The sequence below is a fragment of the Telmatherina bonti genome (genome assembly GCF_933228915.1).
Source record: "Telmatherina bonti genome assembly, chromosome: 14".
In the NCBI taxonomy this organism is placed as follows: Eukaryota; Metazoa; Chordata; class Actinopteri; order Atheriniformes; family Telmatherinidae; genus Telmatherina; species Telmatherina bonti.
This window is the reverse complement of record NC_136612.1, coordinates 33,792,952-33,819,223: the sequence shown is the minus strand read 5'-3', so window position 1 is coordinate 33,819,223 and position 26,272 is coordinate 33,792,952. Positions and strand designations below refer to the sequence as shown.

General features: G+C 39.0%; 1 protein-coding gene across 1 annotated transcript in view; it reads right to left on the bottom strand.

The window, feature by feature from the left end:
- Positions 1-26,272, bottom strand: part of grin2ca (glutamate receptor, ionotropic, N-methyl D-aspartate 2Ca) — a gene marked incomplete at its 3' end in the record, with an annotated part of 89,731 nt that overhangs the window by 16,969 nt on the left and 46,490 nt on the right. The window contains exons 3-5 of the mRNA XM_079253200.1: positions 22,591-23,192; positions 13,469-13,583; positions 4,583-4,794 (exon numbers count right to left, since the gene is read on the bottom strand). Coding sequence (XP_079109326.1) covers positions 4,583-4,794; positions 13,469-13,583; positions 22,591-23,192 — 929 coding nt within the window. The remainder of the gene's footprint in view (positions 1-4,582; positions 4,795-13,468; positions 13,584-22,590; positions 23,193-26,272) is intronic.

The following is a 26,272-nucleotide window of genomic DNA, read 5'->3' as shown; positions in this document are numbered from 1 at the left end:
CTAACGTATGATGACATTATCTTCTCAGGTCACTGCCACCCTTCACCAAGGTATTACTTTTGAATTAATCTTCTCAAGTGCTGTGTGGAAAGATCGTCTCCCTGCAGTTTCTCAGACAGCGAGGAGAGTTTGAGTTTTTTTCTGGTCACACTGGAGAACGTGGGATTCAAAGCTTTTTTAAGCTGCTGTGGCCAAGCTGGATGCTGGTGAAGCTTGTGGTGATGCACAGACAGGCTACATGGCTCATGGGCTGAAGGATTGAAATGGAAATAGTAAACAGATTTATATTTAGAAAGCACTGGTAAGGATCTGAGTTGTGAACATTTAAATTCCTTCCCTTAAACATTAAATCTGTGTGAAAGAAAAGGGGAATCTTAGCTTTGCTAGAGATGGAGTAATGTTCATCTCTTCCTTTAAATTAGGCATTGTTAGTCCATGGGAGATTGAGTCCAACTCAATCTCCCATCCTGAGCAAGCACACTGGCAACAGTGGGAAGGAAAAAACTCCCTTTTAACAGGAAGGAAACCTCCAGCAGAACCCGGCTCAGGACAGGCAACCATCTGCCTCTGCTGTGTGGGGGGAAGAGGACAGAAAGACAACAGACAACAGGAACTGCTACTCCCGGCCAGGGAGACCTGCTGAGACAGGAGACATACATGTTTAGTATGTAGACATACCACTTTAGTATTTTGTACCAAATACAATAAGAAGTGCATTGTATGTTTGGTGCTGGTACTGAACACAGACTTGGTCTGTAAGAATGCGGCCCCTCCAACTGAACTGAGCCCCCAGCCACACTGAGTCCATTGAACTAGCCTGGTGTGAATGGACGGATGGACGCTTTAGTCTTTTTCCTGCACCATTTATGTGTCATATTGATGTATTTTTCCATCGCTTAATGCAGTTAATAGAGCAATACCACCGGACACTGCAGGGTCAGAAGATGCGTTTCCATTTCAGCTTTTCACTAAATAAAAATTGTATTTCTAAAATTAGACAAAATATGATTGTAATTTGCATGTGTTTTCATTGAAAAGGTGTTTTCTGCATGAACCACAGTTCTCACAAGGTCTCATCTGTGGGATGAGATCTTATTAGAGTTTATTAGGTCTTAAGCAGCTTTTGCCAGGTTGCCGTGTAGCACTGTTTCAGGGTTTTCCATATGCTGCAGAGGATTCTCCATGGCTTTTCCAAGCCCTTCTCCATCACTTCTCTTCCTAATTCCTTATAAACTCTACGTATAACTGTTGTTTGCAGTCAATGCCAGAGGTTTTACTTTTCTTTATTTTGAAAAAAATTTCCTTCTCCTCCTCCTTCTCACGTGACCCTACGTCACATCCAGAAATGCCTTTGTTTGCTTTTTAGATTTTTATTTATTTCTCCAAATTGTTCAGGCTACAACTGCAGAGGCAGGCTGGCACTATGTTCCATGATACATGTACCTCATCATGTGGGCAAAACCGTTTAGCATACATGTGGCTGGAAGTTTTAATGTGGCCCGATGCATCTCTGCAAGAGAAATGTATTTCAATACGAGACCGTTCCACTTTGTTTAATTCTTTAATCACCAGATATTGGAGAATCTTTAATCAAAATGAATGCTTGGGGACGTTCAGCTATTTAAAGTTGTTGATATCAATATTGTATTGGCTTAGATCAATGCACTTTTACTTAATGTAATGAGTATTTCTTAAGACTTCTCGCAGGTTAATGATAAATAAAGATTATCTTTAGATGCATTCTTAGTCTAACAGCACATAAAGATCTATCACATCCCCTCTCTCTACCCCTCATTGACCCCGTCATTAACTATGTCTGCTTCACACTTGAATTTTTGTGCAACGGCATGAGAAATTTCCATTTTCTGACGATTAGAGTTATTGTCTTTCTTTACTGGTGGGAAGAATTGGTGAGCATGAGCGATTAAAGCACTACAGTGCTTCTTAACACCAAAGGCATGCGATCTTCATCTTCTGTTGCTTCACCTCGTTAAAGCCATTGCCAGTAATGGATAATGGCCAGCACTTCTCTCCCCCTCTAATGAACACCAGTATCAGTCTCTAGGTGTTCAGGATTGATGGCAAAGCCTAATCGTCCCATCTAATTGATACTCCTGCATGCAGCACATATATTTCCCTGATTGGGTCACAGGGTGATCCCTGGGATATTGCACTCTGGCCAAGCAGCCTAATGAGTATCTCACCTCATTGAGTGATAAGAAGCCATGCATGTGCTAATGGCTGGGGAAGAGGCTCTTAATCTCACACCTAATGGCACTCTCAAGTTAGATACAAAATCAATTAAGCTGGGCATGTTAACAAGTCAAAGTGCTTGAGGGACTGTACAGTGATCGAAGGTGGGGTTGTAAATGAATTTGATGATTGAATCATTGACAGAGTTTGGAAAGAAAAGGCAATGCTTGGCCCAGAACAAGCAGACAGACCGTAGAAACTATCTGGCATAACTGAAACTTTTTTATTATTAAACTATGAGAACACGTAGATTCAGTTTAAGGACGGTTTTGTTTCAAAAATATGATCCACATTCGGTTTAGCCCTTCATTGGGCACTCAGTGAAATACCTTGAAATTAGAAATTTTAACATAAAATTGTCCTTCTGGTATGTACCAAGACCTCCATTCTGTTGTGACATTAACAAAAAAAAAAAAAAAAAAAAAAAAGTTTCAGGCTAAATATGAAAGAAAAAAAGTGATAAAAAATATGCACTTCCCCCATAAAGGGTTAAAGCCCATGCAGCTATTGGATTAACTTTAGAAAATACGTCTAAGGTTTAATAACACCAGATATCCTATTCGCTTCTCCGTGTGTCTGTAGCTGCATTTCCATTACAGTTATTCACAAAATAAAAGCAGTATTTCAAAGATGTTTACAAAGTAGGGCTGGGCGATATGGCCTCAAATATCACAATGTCTTGAGCAAGTTCACCTCGATAGCGATAAAAGGACAATAACTACTAGACTGATACTAGACTCAGACTGATGTACGACTGGTCCAGAGATCGGATGTGACTGCAACATGCTTAACGTATTGTAACTCTGCAGCAACCTTTTCTCTCTCTGTTCTGTACATGCTAGGAATCACAGTTTTCTAAAAATATTTCTGCGATTGCAGGCCGTATCTCGTGTAGACGGTTTTCATGAGGTGTATAAACCCTTTGCACTGACAGTAGCAATGGGAGCCATGTCTTTTGCTTTATGATAGCCTATCACATTGGTAATTTCAATCCATTTTCTAATGTTTGCTAATTTTGTTGAGAACTAGCACATGCTTCGTTTAGTGCCTGCTATTACCCTGATGTGGGAGCACTTTTGATTGCTTCTCACAGCTCTTTACTGCGTTACTGACTGGATGGGGCAGAGTCACGTGACTACACATGTTGTACACGTAGTACGCAATCTTAAAGGGACTTTTTTTTTTTTTTACGCCGAAATTACCGACATTAGCAAAATTATGTCAGTTATCATAGTAAATTTCGGTATCTGTAAATTTTCGGCTGTGGGATTAGATTTTACGAGAATGATGCCTTTTAACACTTGGCCGTGTAGCATTGTTTCATGATTTTCCACATGTTGTGAAGGATTTTCCACAGCTTCACTGTGAAATTGCATTTCACTGCTGTTTGCTTTCATGGCGGTAGTTATATTTAGCAAAAAAAAGTTTCCATTACTCTTTTTTTTCACAATATACTTTTATTTAAACACGCCTGAAAAATCACCTAATGAGAACATAAAGACTTTAGCGATATTTGAGATGTTTTTTTTTTTTTTTGAGGTGTTTCCATTACCAGTTTATTATTGCGATATTTAGATTTTGCGCAATCCTAGGGTTTTTGGGAACACAATTTGTGCTGCCTTTTAAGTAACAAAATGATCATTAGAGTAACCTTGAATTCAGGAATAAAATAATAAAAGGAAAAGATGGACATTAAATTTCTGGAATCTAAACTCCATGATGTGATGTATGTATCCAGATTGTGGGACATCCCTCTGCAAGACATGTTTTGTCAACTTATAATGGATCTAAACTATCAATTGAATTGAATGTGACTAAAGTTAAAATGTCAAATGTTTTAAAATGTCTGTGAAAATAGTGAAATGATCGTTTAAATGGTTTTTGTTCCCAATGTGGTGAGAAAAATTAATTAAAGCAATATTATCATTTGACTAAAAGGCTTGTAGAAGAATAAAGGAAAATGTGTAGGCTGTTTCTGTGAGAAGTGTGAGATTACAAAGTTGAAGAAATAATAGATGAAACTTTAATGGATGAACAGGCTACAGTGTTTATATCAACCCCATGAAATAAGCCAAAAAAATGATGAAAAGCTAATTAAAGACAGGCAAAGAACAACACACATTGGTGTGTCTTTAACAAAGCTGAGCTGGTTATTCAGAGAAAAGTGAGCTTTTAGAGAGATATTGAGAAATGTACGGACAGGGATGTATTGTTGATTTAATTTAACAGTTTGTTATTGCAGCCTTTAAGCATTAATCACATCAAATTTATTCCCGCTCTTTGCCACAAATTATTATCCAGTTAGTATCTGTTGTTTTTGTTAACTTACACCTCTGTCTTGTTGGACTGCCGTCGGCAGGGTACAGTGTTGCTAACACATGTACCAGTGACAGGGTCCACCGATTCCACAATGACGAAGGGTCTCTCCTCCAGCGTGGCCACCGTCAGATGCCTGTAGTCCGACACGGGTTCCAGGTAGGAGCCAAACCGCGGCCACACAGGATATCTCATCTGCAGGATCCCCATTTCATAGGTCCCCACCTGAAGGAGTGAACAGAGGAGGGGTGACTCAACATAAGGCAGTGAAAAATCTCTGCAGCAAATGCCAGATGGCTAACATGATGCTCATTTGTTACCGCAGTAATTCACAGATAAGCAAGGATTGCTGTGAAAAGGCCGCATAAATGGACAGCAGAGGATTATAGAAACCTCTTTTGGTTTGGAAAGAAAAAAAAACCAAAATACATATATGTTGAAATTATAAAGGACATGGCAACATGATAATGTTACACCTCTAATCCCAATGTTGTCCTAAATTTCATAGCTGTAGTTGTTGCTCTGACTTGTTTTTTAGGCTTGAGTGTGTTGATCCAGATCTGCGAGCAGAATTTTAGTTTGCAGACTGTTAAAGGAAATTGATTTTTAGGCCACGAGGGATGTAGAGACTGTAATAATACATCTCAATGCAACAAAAGCAATCCCACCCCCTTCTATCTTACCAGTAAGCTGATTTTAATTAGGTGTGTGGAAATGAGCATTCACATGCAAGCTGAATACATAATCAACATCTGGAATTAAACAATTCAAGCCTACTTGTTTTAAGGCGCTGTGACCTGTTTAGTCCTAAGCTCTACGCCGGCTAAATCCTCTGCTTTAAATTAGGCTCAGATATAAATGGACGGCGGCTGCAGAGGACCGATTGTGGAAACACTTGACGATTCCTGCAGATTGCTTTCAAAGCTCAGTCAGCTTCTTTCCCTGCTACCAATTTAACTCCTACTGTTAGTTTGCAAAAGCGAGCTTTTGTGAGCATTGAACCTGCGACCTTCCTGTGACTGTAGAACTGTTTGACCACAAGAAGTTTCTTTACCAACAAAAAGGGTTCATGAGATGCTATGTTCACAAAACATACACTTCTGATGTATAATTCATGTGGTTAGTAATTGATAGCATACTGCAAGACCTGACAAAAAGTCAAAATTTCATTGAACTAGACAAACTTGCATAAATAGTTTGAGCTTGGCTAGAATCTCCTCTTCACGTTTCTTTTGGTGTTTTTTTTCCCGTCACATGCATTTTAAACACCAGTTTAACCAGAGCTGAAGCGGGAGGACTCTACTCTGTCAGTAAAGCACTAACATCTTTGAGAAAAGAGCATAAAAGTTGATGATTTAGTCATCGGCCTCAAATATAACTTATGTTTCCCCAAAATAAATAGTATCGGACAACCGGCATCTTTGTTATGAACAGTCTTTAATTCTGCAAAATGTCGTTATTTGTTCCGACTGTGGCAGCAAAACCCAACCAGCTCTTAATAAACAATGCTCATAATTAATGCACATAGCATGAACTCGGGCATGCTAATTAGTACTCAGGAAGGTTGGAAAGCTTGAATGTCCATTGATATCTCCTTAAAAAGTCGCTTACCAGTAAAATGAGAAGACTGCCAGAAAGTTGTTGCATGTTTGACTGTACCAGATGAAAGAGAGTTCATAAGTTTTCATCAGTTCGCCATGAAGAAACACAAGCGAGTTTAATGAGCCAGCGAGACCAATAAATACACTGTTGGTGCTGGATTTTCTTTTGCTAGTAAGGTGGGCTGATGTAGATGTCAAAATTACCATTAAAGGATCGCTTCTTGGGCGCATTAGAATAACCTTTTGCATTTCCTAATAATTCTCTTTTCCCTAGCTTCTTTAAATCAGCTTCCATGTAAGACATTTCGGCCGAATTTAAAAACTAAACTGAGTTTAATGGGGAAAAAAGTTGCAGATAAACTCTTCTGATTGCGTTTGGTAGTAACAAGCATGCGTGAGTGAGAAGTTACAAAAAGGTTGTTTTGAGGTGCAGATTAAAAGAAAAATCCGGATTTAATGTAAATGACCAGATTTACTCCCTTTGAGACCTTTTATACCATTTTTACATCTGTTATTTCCCTAAGAAGCGCCTACCAACATATTGTGCAGCCTTTGAAAGAACCTCTGCTATTCTACTTGGAGCATCCTGCAGACTGCAGAAGGGGAACAACAAATACCATGACATAGCATAATGAATGAAATAGTTTTATTCAATTTTTTTTGTATCCATGCGGACCGAGATTGTGTTCACACTGCTCTTTGGTCACCAAGGTGTCGCTGCACTGCACTGCAAAAGAGTTGTGAGTTAAACATGGAGACGAAATTATTGCTGATTTGTTTTTTTTGTCTTATGCAAGTATACTGCAGAAATACACTACAACAATGGATGCAGAATGAACAACAGACGAGGCAGAGGATCCTTAATGCCATCGCTATGTATTTACCCACAATGCAATGCTATGCCAAATGCAGGAAGTAAGTTTTTGTACTCAGCTTCCTGTATTTGGTCCGCTTAAAATGGACCTAGACCTGCATTTGTACTCGGACCGAGTCTGCGTCTTTGGTCTGAATCAGAATTTGGCCCATTCACATTTCTCCAAACGAAGCGGTCTTTCCGAGCAAACGGACTAACATTTAAATAAAAAAGGCTGATGTGAGTGTGCCCTTAAACCAGACTTGTTCCCAATTTTGTGACTAGAAGGCCGCCACGCCATCGTAATACATATGTTTATAAGATTGAGTTTGAACTGAACATTTATCCCAGTTTGTTTATAGAACCAGAGGTGTAGTCCAGGGTATGCGCGGGTATACAGAGTATACCAACTTCTTTTTTAGTCAGAATTGAGTATACCCACTTCTAAACCCCCCTTGTGATGCTGCTTTCACAATTACAAACATCCCTACATGTGTACCTACGTTGCCCAGCAGCTAAGATAAGGTTACCAGTACACTGGTGCAGTTAGCCATCAGCTGAATTAACTTCAACCTGAACATAGACAAAATACAGATATATACAGTATGTCTGTGAGCCTGTCTCTCCAGTCTGTGTGCCAGTACTGGTTTAGTTATTCCATAACTCTTCCTCCCTGAAACCGAGGAGCAGAAATGATGTGATGATGAGCAGATATACTAATGGATTTATGTAGAGTAGGCCTACATGTCACTGTTTCTGAAACTGTGTTTTCTGGGCTACTTTTATTTAGAGTATACCCATTTCTTGAGGGACGTCTACCACCCTGCATAGAACCTGTGTATTTAGTGGAACTACTGGAATATGAGATTTGGTTATGAAATGTCTCTCTTGTACACTTTTTGGAAATGATCTCCTTCAAGGAATTTGTGGTTTTTCATGTCAATTTGTTGACAGGATTACTCAAGAAATTGTAAATGGGTTTGCTCAAAGAATACTTGGCAGGTCATGGTCCAAATATGGAGTTTTTACATATTGATTTTTTTTTCTGGGTTTACTAGTAATCTGACTGATCAGTAGTAGAGCGGCATGATATTTCACTGGAGCATTGTCATCAAAATGTACATGTGCAATAGCCATATCACAGGTCCGTCAGTGTAGAATGCAAATTAATAATCTTGCCAAATCTTACCTGACACATAAACCTTCATGGTAAAACACAACTCCCATTTGCAATTGATAGAACAAAACATTTAACCAGTACTGAGCACAATCGCTGCCAAATACAGCCAAAACCATACAAAAAGAGGGAAGATCAGTGCAGATTAACGTCAAACAAGATGGCAGGAGTGCAGAAGAACTTAAAGTAATATTCGTTGTAATTATTTACTTTGTATTTTTTATATTGGAATACATATCACAAAATATTTTGCAGGGTTATGCAGGGTTCATGCAGTAATTTATATATAAGTAGCATTTAAATTAACACAAACTGCACGTTTTCCAATGTAAAATGTTCCCATCTGTTCCTCACTCAAACTTGCATAAGAAGAATTAAAAGCTACAAGAGCAGCTTCTTCCATCCTATCACGTATATGACAAAAAGCTAGTTCCTCTCTTTACCTCTGCAATAAAGATATTTGCTGCTGCTGCTGTGAGCTGATTAATATTTAAACAACAGACTCTGTAGTTCACTTGACTCTGCTTCTATAAATGTCAATAACTTCCAGAAGAGATATGAAAAAAAAGGAAAAAGCTTCAGTCTGGACAAAATGTTATTCCTCCCACATAATCTCTGCTGTTTATGCAGGAAGGAGGGCAATCCTATCTCATCACTACAGTCAGCACAGCTTGTCACAATGAAATTAAAAAAAAAAACTGCACATGGGAGGGAAAGTGCAAAGATCTATTCTCTCTGGACTTTGCAGTTAGCTTGCCTTTATGCTCGTCATATTGATCACTCCTGCTCTTTACCTCCAGCTGCACTCGAGGGCTTTTCTTCTGGCCAATTAGAATTTAAGATGGCAGGAAAATATTTGAGGAGGGAAAATATTTCCCTGTAGCAGCTCAGGCTGAAATGTTATTTACTCATCCTGACAAAACGAGGTGGTTTCAGTGTCTGCCGACACGGAGTACCAATCTGATACATGTTATTTAATGAAGAGGTCTATTAATCATTTAAATACATGGCTCAAAAATATAAATGGAACACTAACAGTTATAGATCTGAATGAATGAAATATTTTCATTAAATACTTTATTATTTTCATAGTTGAATGTGCTGACAACAAAATCACACAAAAATTATTGATGAAAATTAAGTGTATCAACCCATGGAGGTCTGGATTTGGAGTTATACTCAATATGAAAGTGGAAAAACACACTACATGATCCAATTTTGATGTAATGTTCTTTAAACAAGTCAAAATGAGGCTCAGTAGTGTGTGTGGCCTCCATTTGCCTGCAATACCTGGGCATGCTCCTGATGAGGCGTGGGATTATTGGAAAAAATTTCCAATGGGCTGTCATGGCTTTAAATCAGTATTATTGCTTCATGGTGGACATTGTCTACTGTGGACAGGGACTGGTCATCCTGGACAGTAAACTGAAAAAAAAGTTAGCGTTCTTACTCGTAAAACCTTTGCTGGTGTTTGTTGTTACTGCCATTTGTTGCGTTTTTCCTTCAAGGCAACACACTCCTTGCACTATTTCACGCAACCCAAAGCTTTATATGCTGCTGGTGTGAAATCCAGCTGCATTCAAGTCACCTATGGAAAGTTCAGCCCTGCATATGAGGCAAGTCTGTTTTGATATTGGGATTTTCTAATGAGTAAAAACACCAAATTGTTCATATAAAGCTAATGCTAATGACTACTAAACAAGCAAAAAAATAAAAAGGCATGCAAGATTGCATAACTTCATTTGTTGAGCATAAAAAAAGAAATGGATTACTCTCTGATCTACTTCCTTTGGCAGGATCGACGAGTATTCCCGATGTTAACATGCTTTTTTTTACACTTCAGCATGCGAAGTTAGCAATAGGTTGAAAGCAGAAAGCACAAAACGTGACGATGGACTGAAAACCTAGCAGCTGTACGATCCCAGTACAAATCCCAGAGATGAAAATGGATCATACAAGGCCTGTAGTTGGGTGTATGTTACATAGAATTCATTGTGAAAATAAAATGAGATTTGCCTTCCACAAATCCATTTTCAGCAAGCGGACTGTAATTTCAGAGTTTGTGTGCATCACAGATATCCAGCAGCATAGTGGTGTGCAGTATATCACCCTGGCAGATAACGGCAGTGTCAGGATCACTTCTCGTCCCTCTCTGAGACTTTTTTCTCTTTGGTCATGCTTCCTCTCCATCCTCATAAGTGGCTTTGATTTTTTGGATGTTTGAAAGTTTCCAATTACAGCAGCTGCATGTGATAAGAGCTTTGTAGTGATGTAGGTTTAATAAAAGTCAGGCATGTAATGGGAATATATTTCTACGTATATTCAGAGTAACACATGAACGTAAAAGACTGGCTGCGTTGTCACTTGTGCGGTGAAAAAGCTGTCAAAAAGGCAGTCCAGAGGTGGAATTGATTTTCAGCCAGCAGAGAAAATGGGCTGGAGGCATCAGAAATTTAAGCACAGAAAATGGATTACCTTGCGCTTCTCGGCTGAATATTAGTGAAATGAACACAACGCTGTTCTCTGAAGGAGCAAGAGAGGAAGACCTTTTTTTTTCCAATCGTAAAAAGTTTATGTAAAGGTCAAGATGGAGGAAGTCTGGGGTGTATATTCCTCCTGCTGCAGTTTGAAGACCCGCAGAGGGCAGCTTTTTATGATTTATGTGACAGAATATCAATTTGAGCTTTAATCACTTGCGTTAAAATAAGTAAACATTTAAAAAAAACGATCTATCCAGATCATGTTGCATTCAGTGATTTAAATGAATTTGATACAGCTGCATAAAATAGTGGGCTTCCCGTGTGACCCCAGCCTTGTGGGACTACGGAAGGAAATTTTAGTCCTTGACTTCAATCCGGCATGTTCACATGTGTTTTATCATGTCTGTTCATGAACGTGCATTGTCCCAAACAAAAAAGAGATTCATCGGTTTTAATCTATTTAAATTTGTTTAATCCAAAATCAATTCATGTAACTTGGAGATTGTCTTTTTATTTTTTTGTTTCCTTCTCCAGCGACAGCATCGATCCTAGCATAACATGACTAACTGATGTTTGGCCAGATTGGAGCATACAAAACCAAAAGTCGCTTCTCTTCCCGAGAGGATGCCCAGTTGTGATGTTTAAATACCCCCAGTTATAACTTTTTCTCTGGACAATCGGCATTTGCTCACTACAGTAAAAGAAAATGAGACATTTGCTCATGTTTCTTAAACCTGATATTAACAGACATAAAATGTTCGTATTCAGATATAGAAATTTCATCAGTTATTGTAACAATTGTAATTAATATTTATGAAAATATGCACAAATACTTTAAAAATCTAATGAATTAAAAAAAATATGTATCAAATCAAACCTTATTAACAACAGCAGCTCAAAGTGGTTTACATAATAAATATGAATATCTATAAAACCGTCATGTATAAAATTTATTTCCCTGGTAGTTCTACCACAACTAAGGCCACACTTTATTTCACGCACTGGTGAGACAACTCTCTCTTTTGTTAAAACAATCTATTTTTTTCTTTTTTTAAATAAATACAAATAATCAATTGTAATATGTTTTTTAAATCATTTTTTAAGATTGTTTTTATTGATCTTTTTACTTGTCTTCTGGGGCATTACAGCAGCAGAATGATGGTCTGGCTACTCTGTTGTTTTTTTTTCCTAATTGAAATTAAGAAAAATGACGAGCTAATAAAGTTTTGTACATTTTTATTTTGTTTTTGGTCTACAAAAATCAGCAATATCAAAGAATTGTAAGAATCGGAACATAAATCGAATAGGCACTCAAAAAAAATCGCAATTAAGTTGAATCAGGGCAAAAGCACATTGTCACACCCTGAGTTAACAGCGAGTTTAAAGCTGTGAGTGTCTTAGGAGCGATGGATGATAGCAGGCAAACACATTTTTACGAAGACTGGGAGGCAGCGTCAGGCGAGTTACGCCTCCATACGTGAATTGACTGTGGATGCCTGGGCAACGGTACCACCTTCGACTATCAGAGCTTTCGCTAAAGCCGTTATCATTGCTGAACAGCCGCCCAACAATGAGACTCCGACAACAAAGAGAGAGATCATTTATCAGTATATTCTCCCTCTAATGCTTCACAAGAAATGGAGTCAGAGCTGAATAATGTCGGATTTCTTCCTCCTCCTTTCTTTCTTTAACCTCTTAGTAACCGCCGAACTTGTGGGTAGACTTGAGTCCGTAAGGATGTCGTCATACAGATTGGAGGTTGTTGTGGTCACAATGCGTTCAACTCATCCAGTTTTTCTTCGTCCTGCTGTTCAGGCTCGGTGAAAAACACTTAAACTACTGAGGATACTTCCACCATGTTGCCCATTTTACAACCGATTTCTGAGATTCTCGTCTGCGTTGTTCTTCACCGTACCAATGTTCAAACCAAAACACGATATAGCACAAAGCTATGGATTAAACTTTATACCCACCTCTTCTCTGGGCTTTTTCAGTACCGTGATATTCTTCTCTGAGCTCTTGTAAGTAGGAAACTCGGCATACAGACAGACTTTCGGAGAGATAAAGTCCTGAGGGATGTCAGGCGCACGGATGAAAACAAGAAAAAAAAGTAGCAGGCAAGATGTTTTGGTGGCGTTTGCTTTCTTAGAGCCATGAATTAGCTCCATGCTATTTGGTATTTTGTATTATTTTAAGCCTTTACTGATCCGGATGCAGAGAATTTATTAAGATGACAATAAGTTGCATTACTTAAAAATCCAGTACTCCAATTTATTTATTTGCTTATTTATATATTTGCGTGTTAACTCATTCCTACCAAAAATTAACGTAATTTTTGATATCCTTGGCGGAAGGGGTTTGTATTGAATTATACACAAAATTGCCTCCATCTGCTTGTATATACAAATAGTTTGTTTGCATCCTTTGAAATTACTGCTTCTCATTAGCTTGTGGTCTTGGTACCATATTGGAAGTTAATAGGAAGTACTACAGCACCTGAATTCATCACTGTACCATAATTAGCTTTAAAATGCCTGCGGCTGTTCACTCCGAGAGAGCTGTTTAACTAAGTCCCTGCTATTGGACTGGCGGCGAAAATGAATATCCTCCACTTTGATTGTGTCCACGTCTCATTTTCCACTTGCTTGAAACGATTCAATGAGCCAAGTTAACCTGTTTTCTCATTTCATGAGCTCACTGCTTGTGCTTTCAGTAATGATCACAGAAAAAAAACAGTAAAGCTGCAAAGAAAATATTTAGTGAAATGAGATGTCCATGAAAGCCTTACCTTGTCCCACTGTCTCTCTCTGTCCAGAGTGATGATGATCATGGCTGGATTCACCAGGTAGCCGTTACTGTTGAAGGAGAAGTCATTGTGCTCCCATGTTACATTCAGCATGTGCCTGAAGAGAGACAATGAAACATGATGACACGTCTGTATTTATCATAAACTGTTGTAGAAAAGTCACAGGGCAGAAGGTCACGATACTGACGGGGGTGTGCTGCAAAGTGACAGACGAAATGTCAAATTCCTGCCTGATTTTACTGTGCAGTAATGTGATGTATGCAGGATGATACTGACTCCAAAATACAAAAATTAGAGTTATGAAGATAAAAAGTGAAGGAGAAGCAGCAGCTGTACCGGTAACATTTTGTTTTGTTTTTTTTTCTTAAGGACTTTATAAACAGTTTTAGTGATCTTATATGTTTTATTATGACCCATGCCTGTCCATACCACCTTGCATTGCCAGTGGAAGTTGACCTCCGCAGGACAAACGTTACAAAACTGCAATGAACACCAAGCCGCATCTACAGAAAGAGAATTTAAACCTGTTACTACTTTCCACCACTAGATGGAAGACATGTGACTCTTCAATGTGACACCAAAGGTAGGTGTGGAGAGGGAGCGTCGGTGCAGCTTATGAGGAAATCACATGATTTATTGCCTGCTTGTTAGTTGGTTTGCATCTTTACACAAAATCTATGGGACCAAATTACACAAGAACGGGTTTGAGTCTAACTTTGACTCGATTAAATGTTATCAAAGATAGATGTGCATCTCAGCAGCATTCTGGATACTACCATCTAGAACAGGAATAACATTCTGGATACTACCATCTAGAACAGGAATAACATTCTGGATACTATAATCTAGAACAGGAATAACATTGTGGATACTACCATCCAGAACAAGAATAACATATTGGATACTACAATCCAGAACTGGAACGACATTCTGGATACTACTATCCAGAACAGGAAAAACATTCTGAATACTATAATCTAGAACAGGAATAACATTGTAGGTACAACCATCCAGAACTGGAACAACCTTCTGGATATACAATCCAGAACAGAAGCAACATTCTGGATACTACCATCTAGAACAGGACTAACATTCTGGATTCTACCATCCAGAACAGGAACAAATTTCTGGAGACTACCATCTAGAACAAGAATAACATATTGGATACTTCCATCTAGAACAGGACTAACATTCTGGATTCTACCATCCAGAACAGGAACAACATTCTGGAGACTACCATCTAGAACAAGAATAACATATTGGATACTTCCATCTAGAACAGGACTAACATTCTGGATTCTACCATCCAGAACAGGAACAACATTCTGGATTCTACCATCCAGAACAGGAACAACATTCTGGAGACTACCATCTAGAACAAGAATAATATATTGGATACTTCCATCCAGAACAGGAACAACATTCTGGAGACTACCATCTAGAACAAGAATAATATATTGGATACTTCCATCCAGAACAGGAATAACATTCTGGATACTACTATCCAGAACAGAAATAACTTTTCTTCACTGGAAGAGAAGAAACGTGCAACAACCATCACAATGTAGCCAAGACACTGCAGATTCCAGATCAATGGATCTGGAATCTGATAGTGGATCCATATGAGATCGATGTAGGACCAGAACATCAGCCAGAAATCCCTAGATGGTGAAAATGAGCTGCTTTGTGGACGTCTGATGTCTCTCAGGGCTTTTCTAGTTTATTATTGATGTTGTCCTTTTTTCAGCTGTCAGCATCCCTGATTCTGCCTGCAGAGGAATATTTTCCTCTCCAGGATGGATATTGATCATCTAACAACAGTAAAAGTGATGCTAGTGTTATGGTGCATCTGTCCATGATAACAACACACCTGAAGCAGAACATGTGAGAGATGATACCTGAGGTTTTTCCTAACCGAGGTCAGGGAAGGATTATGATATTTAGGAGAGTTTCTGGACGTGGAGGAGACTTCACCGATGGAAAATGTAGCACAGGAAAGTCAGTGGGAGCTGAATAGCATAACAAGTGTGCAGTCGTAAGCATGATTACAATAATAAGAAATATAATATGAATTAAGATTGAGTTACATTGTTCTTCTATATTTATTTATAATAAAATAATCCAAATGAAAAATGTTTTCAGAACTATTAAAACAAAGTGTTGCATGCATCTGTTTTTGTATAACGAGCTTCGGTGCCTTCAGAGATCAAATATTTAGTTAAGTTGCACACAAGTGGCTCTTATTTAATTGTCACATGATCTCAGCATGTAAAAAACCCAGAATCACTGATCATGAGACACTGTTTAAATCCCACAGAGCACCATTAATCCATCTTAAAATGGAAAGAATGTGGAACCACAACAAACTTATCCACCAAAACTTGCATGCAAGAAGAGAAAGAATCAACCCTGATGGAGCAGGAAAGCTTTACTTGAAAGAAAAGCTCAGATGTTAGATGTGCCAAGTTCAGAGATTCATCTTAACAACTGCTTTTAACGTCAGCTCCACAAAATGCTGACTTGTTTGCTGTTGTTGGATCTCGTTGGGATGTTGTATAATATCTTGACTGATAAAATTCCCATTTTAGGTCCAGTTTGCGAGGCAACAAAATGACAACCACATCCAGGATGGGTGAACAGTGCAAGACCATGCCTATAAATCCCGGTTATTATTGTCAGACATCCGCTGTGTTTGTCTTAGGGTGTCACGTCAGTTGCTGTGTTTCATCAGTCACGTTCTCTGTTGCATTACGCTTGTGGCGCTTCGCTCTCACCTCCGTCGCCGCTCCAGCAGAGGTGATGAAATCCCGGTGGGAGGAGAATAGCCCTCGGCCCGGTCTGTGTGAAAAGCCCGTTTAATCTGGTGGCGTGCGATAATCTCATTAACAGGTGAGCTGACTCATTATCCAAAGCCTGTTTGCCCACTTGATAAATTCTTTTCACAAATCTGAGAAGAGAGCAGGCTGCTCATGTTTGATCTGTCAGCTCAGAGGAGAGATCTGACTATAAAGCTAATTGAAAGCGCTTTGTTCCGTCTCGCTGACCTTCACGTTGCTGCTGCTACTCAAATTGTGCCTACTGGGTTCAGCATGTCTAAATGAAAGGGTTTGGACTGTATCAAAGCTTGAGATCATGTTCACCTTTTCCTCTTCATATGGACATTTGACTTTACAAAAGGAAAACTTGTGTCCCCGAAGGCTCTGATGTAAAAAAGATCACATCAGAGGGAAAGAGAGACGTTGCTACATAAACCTCTAAACATTTGCTCATCATGTGCTCCTAATCTCCTTGAATAACCTTGTTCTATATGAGTTTTTTTTTTTTTTGTTTTTCACTGCACAGATGGCATGAGATTGCTCTTTTGGGCCCGGTTTAACTGATGAGAAACCACACCCTTATCCTCATCTGTCGTCACTAACGCACAACCCCTCCCAACTAAATTACCCCACAATCTCCAGGAGATCCGGTGCTCAGGAGATGGATGGCAGCAGGATAGCGGACGCTTTAAAATGGGCTCCATGGCAACCAACAGATGGGAAGTCAGAGACAATTTTTGACCAGTTTTTCGTCCAGTCTAACAGGTGTCAGGTCGAAGCCATTATAGTTTTCGCCAGGAGTCGGAATTGAGATAAAATCCTTGTGCTCAGATGTTCTGATGTTTCTCTGAGACAACAGTGGAGGAACGGTGTGGATGGAAAAATAAAAGTAACTAAAGCGTTAAATAATTGTTTTAATGTGCTGTTATTTAGAGTTTAAGTAACTCAAATGCATTTTTATCTTTCATAAAAATGTATGGAAATGACTGTATGGTGGGAATGAGCTGGATGGTGCAGGTCTGACCTCTCACAGGGCTTTTCCAGTTATGTCATGGTCACCATTAATTCTATCTGCAAGGCCCCCCCCCCCCCCCCCCCCCCCCCCCCCCCCCCCCAACAAAAAACAAAACAAAACCATGTGGGTGGCTAATGCAGACTTTGACTACTTTGGTCTGAAGGTAAGGCTACTGCTGAAATTACATTATTCTTCTCCATGTTTATTTACTCTTATATATAGAAAGACAGACTGGCACCTAATGTGTTGGCTGTTTTTTATTTAGGGTGGGTTTGCAGTGAGCAGTCCAACCACCCAGATGTCACGATGTGGTGACGAGTTTCCACCACCCCTAGAACTGCACAAAACCTAAATATTACAATAAAAATACATTTTAAAAAATTTCTCTAAATATAAATAAAAAGTTTGTACGCCCTCATGCGGTGGTTTTTCAGACGTTTCGATATGGAGTTATATTGCAAAATTGTACCGACTACAACTTCTGTGCATTTATATATCACCATGACAAGCGGAAAATCCTTTTTTAAAAAAAACAAAACGAAAAAAACAGCTGCCTGATCTGATCCGTAATTTTTGTCAAAACTTTTCTGTAGACCTACGGCTAATGTACTAAACACATTTCACTGGAAACGCCTGCAAAGCGTAATTGTACTTTGTCAGAAGTTTAGAAATATTTTTTTGCAAAAAAAAAAAAAACTAATGGCAACTCAGCTTCTCAATTCATTTAAATATACTTTTCTATACCATTTTAATTTATCTAAAAGACTTCAAGCTCATCACATTATTTATGTAGCAAAGTATCGATGAGTTTATCTAATATTTAATTAACGTAATCATAAATGTATGTCATCATGCATGCATGTCTTTCCGCTATTACTTCATTGACACATTTATGTACTTTTTAAAAATAATTTAACATGTTTTTTCCATGTTTAGTAACGTATTGACACATGAAAGTGATTATTCAGTGCGGTATTTACATATTTTGATGTGACTTCTCTCCTTCATTACAAACAGATGAAACCATATCTCTGTAATTGCAGACTGGATGCACATGATGTATATTGACTTTTTAAACAGTGTTTTAGTATGCTGTAAATGCATTACGTAAAGCTCAGCCAGCATCTGCTTGTTAACATCTGTTTCCTTCTCTTCTTTGTTCTCTTGTTCCGGTTTAAGGTCTTTAAATTTTTGTTGTGTTTCATCACAAAAGCAGAGTATGAAATCTGAGATGATGACCCTGAAAACTGCACAACTTTGGCAGTTTAGTTTGGGAAATATCTGGGATGTTTTTACTCACTTGAAGTCTGGTTAGATTTAGACGTGGTTCATTTATTTATTTAGCATTTTGTTGACATTAAGTCAATTCCATCTGGAGACAGAAGCAGAGGAAATATTTGTGAGTTTAACGGTTAGACATGAAGATGTCCTGTTGTTTGTCCAGCTCAGATTCAGGAACAGTCAGTGATTTTTCTGGTGCATTTCTGCTCAAAGGGGTTCAATTACTATAAAAACATGCTGTAGTGTTTTTCAAATGATGTTCTCAATTAGGCCAGCTGATGTCAAGAGGGAAGAACTTCCAGTCTGAGTCTTAATTGTGGCATTAATAAACAGCACTGTGCAGCTGGGAGGACATTGTGTTCAATATATACAGCATGCAGTCTATCTCTCCACCTCATCACCATCTGAGGACTGAGCACCTCCATGTTCCTCATGGGGAACATTAAAAAAAAAAAAAAAAAACTTGGCCTGTGGCCCGATCCTGCGTCCAGCTGGACTCCCAGCATTCTGACCAGTACCTATCTATTGGTGCATCTCCATTACACCTAGAACTGTGCAAAAACTAAATATTGAACTAAAAAAAAATCACTAATGAAAACACCTACATTTTGAAAAATAAGTCTCAAATATTGCTTAAAAAAAAGTGTTTTGCACTGCCATGCCGTGGTTTTTTAGACGTTTTGATACAGAACCGTATTGCAAAAGTGTAATGAAAACACTTTTTTTGCATTGACGTGATGTGGGGGGTCGTGGCCAATTCATTTCCAGTAAAGATGGCGCAGTGTGAAACAAACAAAAATTAATTGCAGTTTTAGAAAAGAAAATAAGTGAGAAAAGCTTCGAGAAGCCATAGCAAATTCTCCACAGCAAATAGAAAATCCCAAAATAACGCTACGTGGCTACCTTGCATAGGCCACATTTTCCTAAAATCTTGTCCGAGGAACGATTTTACAAGACTTGAAGCTAATGCGCTTAACACTGTTCAGTGGAAACACCTGCAAATCGCAATTGTTGGTTGTCAAAATGTACAAATATTGCTTTTATTTTGTAAAAAATTCAATGGAAACACAGCTTATAATATCCTCTACTGTTCGATTTCTTGATTGTGTGTTGCGCCTGCTAAATGACTGCAGAATAGAATCAGGGCAAACTAGTCTCGGTGAAGGGGTCAGAGTAAAGGCCTTTATACATCAGGACTGGTGCACATAAGCGACAGGAAGTTTTAAATAATTCAGAGGTGAACTATCTGTGTTTCTGTTTATGCACACCCACTATTATGATGCAAAATTGGGAATAAATTGAGCAAATTCTTAACAAAACTTGCGAGGGGGATTTCACATCAAGCCTGAACAACGGTGGTGTGATGCTACAAAATAACAGACAGAGCAAACTGGGTTCATCCTGTTCTGGAAAAGAGAGTAGAACTCTAGAAGTTTTATTTTTTAATCTGGGATCTGAAGCTGGACTATGAATGCTTCAGGACCATAGACCGTATATGAAAGATGGACGGAGCCTCCGGCGGTTAAAAGTGAAGCCTATGTGGAAGTGAATAAACCTGCAGTTCCCCCTTTATCCACTAGGGGCTGCAAAACAGAGCAAATCCCCATAGACTCCCATGTTAAAAAGACCAACTTCACGGCAGAGATAAACTTGTTTACAGCCTGGTACAAAAAGCATAGGTCAGGTTCACCTTCATGACAACTGTGGAGGGAGTGACTTTTTTTTTTAACTCGTAATTTAATCTCAAAATTTGGCATATTTAGGGGCGTGTCCTTTTGATTGACAAGTACCTGACCTCATGCTTCAAGTCAACAACCGCGGTTTTTAGCCGGTTAACAACGTGACTTAGCTTTAGCCCACTTATCTCTGTTAGCTGGTTAGCTCCTGTTTTCTCCGGGTTAGCTTGGTTAGCTCTTAGCGACAGGCAGCTCCGAGTTCTCTCAATGTCAATCATCCACCATGACACTCACAGCCCCCCTCTTAGCTCCACCTCTTTGCCTATATTTGTATTTTCCGGGTGAGACAACACGCATTCCCCTGCCAAGATGGCGATGGTAGAAACCGCCCACCGAGCTTCAATTCAGCTCTTCAGAAACCTATGGGTGACAACACGGAGGCTCTGCCCATCTCTTTATATACAGTCTAAGACGTCCGTTGTACGGTTGGAGGATCTGCTTTAGTGGCTAGCTGCTCAATAGAATGAAATAGCAGCAAAAGTGACACCTGCACAGCTCGCGACCGTAATCTTTCAGTCAACACGCTTTCTCTGATTATCATGTATCTGCCAATGCAAAAAAAAAAAAAAATAGATGTAAAAAATAAAAGATGCAAAAATAAAACAATCTACATCAGTTAAAAAAATATAACTTTTACATACATACACTGATACGACAGTAAATATTGCTGTGCTCATGATTCAGAATATTCTGAGTAGGTATGTCAAGGCCTTAAGAAACAAGGCAAAACCAGGATAAAGCTTTTGATAGACTGGTCTGTCCGAGTTCCAGTCCTCAGTTCCAGTTCCACAAGATCCAAGTCATGACCAAAAGAAAGAGATGAGAGATTAAAGAAGCTAAAATAAGCTTCCTTTAGGAGGAACTTGTACATCCTGAGAGAAATACCGTATTTTCCGGACTATAAGTTGTACTTTTTTTCATAGGTTAGCTGTTCCTGCGACATGAAACAATATATATAATTTCACAGATAGCAACAAGAGGGCACTCTATTTCCTACTTCTTAACAAATGAAAATTAGCTTACACATTACACATTAGCTTAGAAAGACAACTGGGAACAACTGAACATAAATGCCCCCCAAAAGAAAATCAGATTCCGCAGACAACAAGCTGAAAGTAGTAAAAATTTGCAGATAAAAACAGTAATCGAGCAGTAAAGAGAAAGTTTGGAGTAAATGAGAATTCAACGGATTTAATGATGTGGAGTGAGATTGCGTGTTATTAATTACAGTAAAGGTACACTCGTTTTGTTCTTTAGGTTATAGTTACATAAAACTGTTATGTTACATAAACACTGGACACCTTTTCTCCATCCATCCATCTTCTGTCGCTTATCCGGGGTCTGGTTGCGGGGGGCAGCACCCCAGACTTCCCTCTCCCCAGCCACATCTGCCAACTCTGCGGGGGGATCCCAAGGCATTCCCAGGCTAGCCGAGAGATATAATCCCTCCAGCGTGTCCTGGGTCTTCCCTGGGGTCTCCTCCCAGAGGGACGTGCCTGGAACACCTCACCAGGAAGATGTCCAGGAGGCATCCTGACCAGATGTCCGAGCCACCTCAACTGGCTCCTCTGGAGAGGACACGTTTTCTGTTCATTTTATTTTTTGTGCAGCTGAATAACTGTAATTGTGTTAACATGTCTTACACCTATTCAGCTTGTTCTCTATTCTTTTATTAATGTTATAACTTACCTTCCAAGATGACATAATGTCAGTGTTTGGTCATGTAGCTTGTAAAATAAATTGCCTGCAAAAAATATGACTTATACTCTAGTGCGACTTATGTATGTTTTTTCCTGCCTAATTATGTATATTTGGCCTTGTGCAACTAATACTCCGGAGCGACTTATAGTGCAGAAAATACGGTAGTGCTCCTTGGTTTTGAAAGAAGTCATCGGAGGTGGTCCGGGTGTCTGATTGGGTTTCCTCCCCCTCAGAGGTTTTTTAGCATCCCCCAGAAAGAGTTAAAAAGCTAAAAAGTGTATTTTAAATGATAATTATTATTGTTTTGTGTGACAGAAAATAGATGGATTCAGTCTGCTGCTTGTTGATCCTTTTGATTCTGAGCTATTGAAGACATCAGTGTTTGGTATTAATAATAGAAGAAAAATTTTATCAACATGTAAACATGTTGAAACATTAGGTCTAATGTTTAGCTTAAGCTAATCAGATCGATATGCTCATTTAAACATGAATAAGTATGTAAAAAGTGGTGATATACAAACGCTAGAAGCTAATAGCAGCTTGTGACTAGCTTACCTGAACAGAGTATCATTATTAGCTGAAGGCTTGACGGGGCTGTGACAGTCACTGTGGCCCTCAGGAACGAAGCCTCTTTGTTTCCGAAAGCTCTGAACTCCTTTCACCACGATGGCCACCCCGTCTCGCACCCTCTTCCTCAGGCTCATTCTCCACCGGTCGGTGATGATGCTGATGAGCCCTACGGGAAAGCTGTCAGGTGGAGGGTTGTCCGGGTTTCCTACAGCCAGGCTGGGGATAATCCAGATGTAGCCCGGACCCACAAGTCCAGCTTCAGCCGCCATGGAAAACAGGTACTGGGCCTCTTCGTGGGAGCAGTAGACCAGCAGCACCTGGGCGTCGATCTGCTGGAGCAGCCTCCGTGCTCGGATGTCGTTGGTGCTGTCGGCTGACATGTCGAACGTCAGCACATCCTGCAGGTCCCACATGAAGTAGCTGGTGTCGGTGAAAGACTTGATGTAATCCACGTAGGTTTCATAACCTGGATACAGGCTGGTGATGACCACAAAGCTGTCCCAGTTGTACTCTTCCATCACCTTGAACATGCCGTTGATCTGCTGCTCGATGGAGGAGCCTAGCTGGAGGAAGTTGGAGCCCTCACCCTGTAGGAAGTGGAAAACATGACAGGATCATTAAGACTCTGAGTGTTGTCTTTTAATAATTATATCAACAGTTTGCTTCTGATAACAAGCAAATAAATCCAGTTTACAATGAAAAAGGAGTCTGTGGAGGACCGCAGATAATTTTACGCTGAGAGGTGAGTCGCTCAACCAGAAGGGTTTCCAGTGCAGCTTTGACAGAAGCTAACTAGCTCTGCTTTATTTTTGCTCCTCCGGGAGATGCAGACTCATTCATCACTTAAACCCACATGTCTTTCTTTTGCCTTGCAAACACCAGCCGTCATCCATACTTGCAAATTCAGAGGAATAGCACTATCACCATGACCAGCGCCTTCTCCGTGTTTCATCTGTCTTTTATGGAAACGCACTGACCTTGAGAGGGATAAGGAAGGCTCCTCTGTTAAGTGAGTTATCAAAAGAGGTGGAGAGGAGAGAAACCGGGTTTTCAGACCCTAAGGAGGGCTCATATTTGTTCTAGAAAAGACATAAGAAATTAATTAAAACCATCCTGAAGTGGTCGGGATTGGCCTGGAAGTTTCTCGTGCTGCTTTAGAAATTATAATAAGATGCAAAGAAACATCTTTTTACTTTATTGCTGAACTTCTTTGAAAGCTTCTGCCTGTAAGAGTTTAACATCAGTGAGTTACTGCACTGTCTCTAATGAATTACATACGAAACAGTGAAAAGATCATTGTTTTCAGAGACAACTGTTTCTACTAGGGGTGGAAAATAATATTTAAAAAATATGGATTTTTTTGCTTCACAATTTTAAGAGATTTTTTGTTAAGAAAAACAACGTATTTTTAAAAATAAATACAAATGCTCTATTATAAAATTTTTTTTGTCATAATTATTGTTTTTATTGATCTTTTTACATGTCGTCTTGGGCATTACAGTAGCAGAATGATGGTCTGGGTACTGTGTTGTTTTTTCCTAATTGAAATTTGGAAAAGTGACGAGCAAAGAAAGTTCTTTAGTTTTAGTCTACAAAAATCAGCAATATTGAAGAATCATGAGAATTGTAATTTTAATCGAATTGGCACCCAAGAAATCAGAATCAAATTGAATCGGGACACAAGCATATTGTCAGAGCCCAAGTTTTAACAGTAATCGTCTAAAACACACTTAATTTTGGCCTTTTTGTAAAGTGTCTTTCTAGCATGTTGAGGTGGGAAGTTACTGCGTTTCCATTACAGTCGTTTTGCAAAATAAAAACCATATTTCTAAAATGTCAACAAAGTACAGTGCAGGTGGTTCTGTTGAATGGTATCCAGTTTACAACCAGTAAATCCTCAGTTTGACGAGGATGAAGATGCAGGTTGTGTTTTGTGCTAAAATACTTGTTTTATTCCCAAAATATTTTCAGCTTGCATTTAGTGTAACTTCTGTCCAGGTCATTTTTTACCCTCCATCTTTTAAGACTGCATCCACGGCTAACTGCTTTAATTTCTTCTGGCTGAGTTTGCGTTCTCGCTGCTCTGAAACAAACCAAACCCTGTGAAGGACATATTTGTTCGCCTCAGTAACCTGCGTTTAGCCGCAATGCCCTCTGTGTTGTACTCCGCTTCCTGTATTTGGTTTGTCTGAAGACAGCCGAGAGCCGTGCTTGTAGAGCAGAGTTTGCTTCTCTGATCAACATCTGAATGGTTTTGCATTTTCCCAGACTTCTACGCTGGGACTGGAATCAGATGCTGAAAGACTTCCACACTGACGCAGACGCTGCCAGTCGGATGTAATCTGGCTCACATCAATTATTGAAACTTAAATTTCTCTTGAATATATTTAGGAAATTAAATGTTCATACTGTACATATACCGGTTTCTGCTCTGTTGGTAGTTACTTTTCTTTTGTTTAACTTTATTTACTTTATTTATTTTTTACTCTTAGGGTTTTTATTGTGCTTTCTTTGAAACTTTAGAGACTAAGATGTAGAATAAGTTTTTCTGTAGAGAAGGTGTGACAGTTTCTGTGGCTAGTTTTCTATTTTTGGTTCAGTTTTCCTTTTCCCTGTTCTTTTTCTTTTTCTCTCCCATCATTTCTTTTTTCTTCCATCTTTTTATTTCATCCTCTACCTCTATTGTCTCTTTTCCTTCTGGTCCGGTCCAGCAGATATGAGCTGAAATAACAGAAATGATAAAATAAAGACTAAAGCTTAAAAACCAAGAGGAGCCTCATTTCCATTGGCTCCTCTTGGAAGATTATTCTGCTGTCAGGATGCTGGACAGGTTAAACATTTTTCATATTTATTTAATCTGCGTGCATTTCCCTTTCACTTGTCAATATTTGCTTTTCTGTTATTAAAATATTTACAATTAAACATATCATTTAGTTATTCTGGGCAACAAATAAAATGATACTGAAATAACTGCTCATTAATTGTAATGAAGTTGATATGTTGAATTAAACCAAGGCTATGATGTTGTCTGTCTGCTGCCAACATAACTCAATAAGTTCTGGACGGATTTTGATAAAATATTCAGGAAATGTCAGATGTAGAAAACGGAACAAGTGATTGGGTTCTGGTGTTGATCTGGATCATCATCTGGATCCAGGAATTTTTTAAGGATTCTTTACTGAGACAAAACATGAATAATTTAACTATTAGTTGTTCTAACTCTAAAATAATGACCCTGGAAACACAGATGACGGTGGCGGAGGGTTACTTCAGACCTTATTCTGTAGAGTTTTTATTTCTGTTTGGTTTGGGTCCAAATCGCTTTCGCTTGGAGTAAAAATCAGTCCGGGTTCAGATTCACATCCTTTTTTTCTGTTATTTTTTTATTTCTGTAAAGTGAAAAAAAAACAACAAAAATATAACATTTTTTCGGTGATCTTAAATAAAAGCTTATTTAATGTTCCAGCTAATTATCTTATTATTCTAGATTAAGTAACAATCAATGCATTGTTAATGAAGAGTTTAGCTTCAGAACCACACCGCCGCTGCCTTCTTAAAAGACTTAACTCTGTCACAGTGGAAATACAGCTTTAGACTGCAGCGTAATCTGTGTAATAAAGGCCCTGGGAGGCTGATAGGCTGCCAGGACCCCTGCTGACCCCCTCCT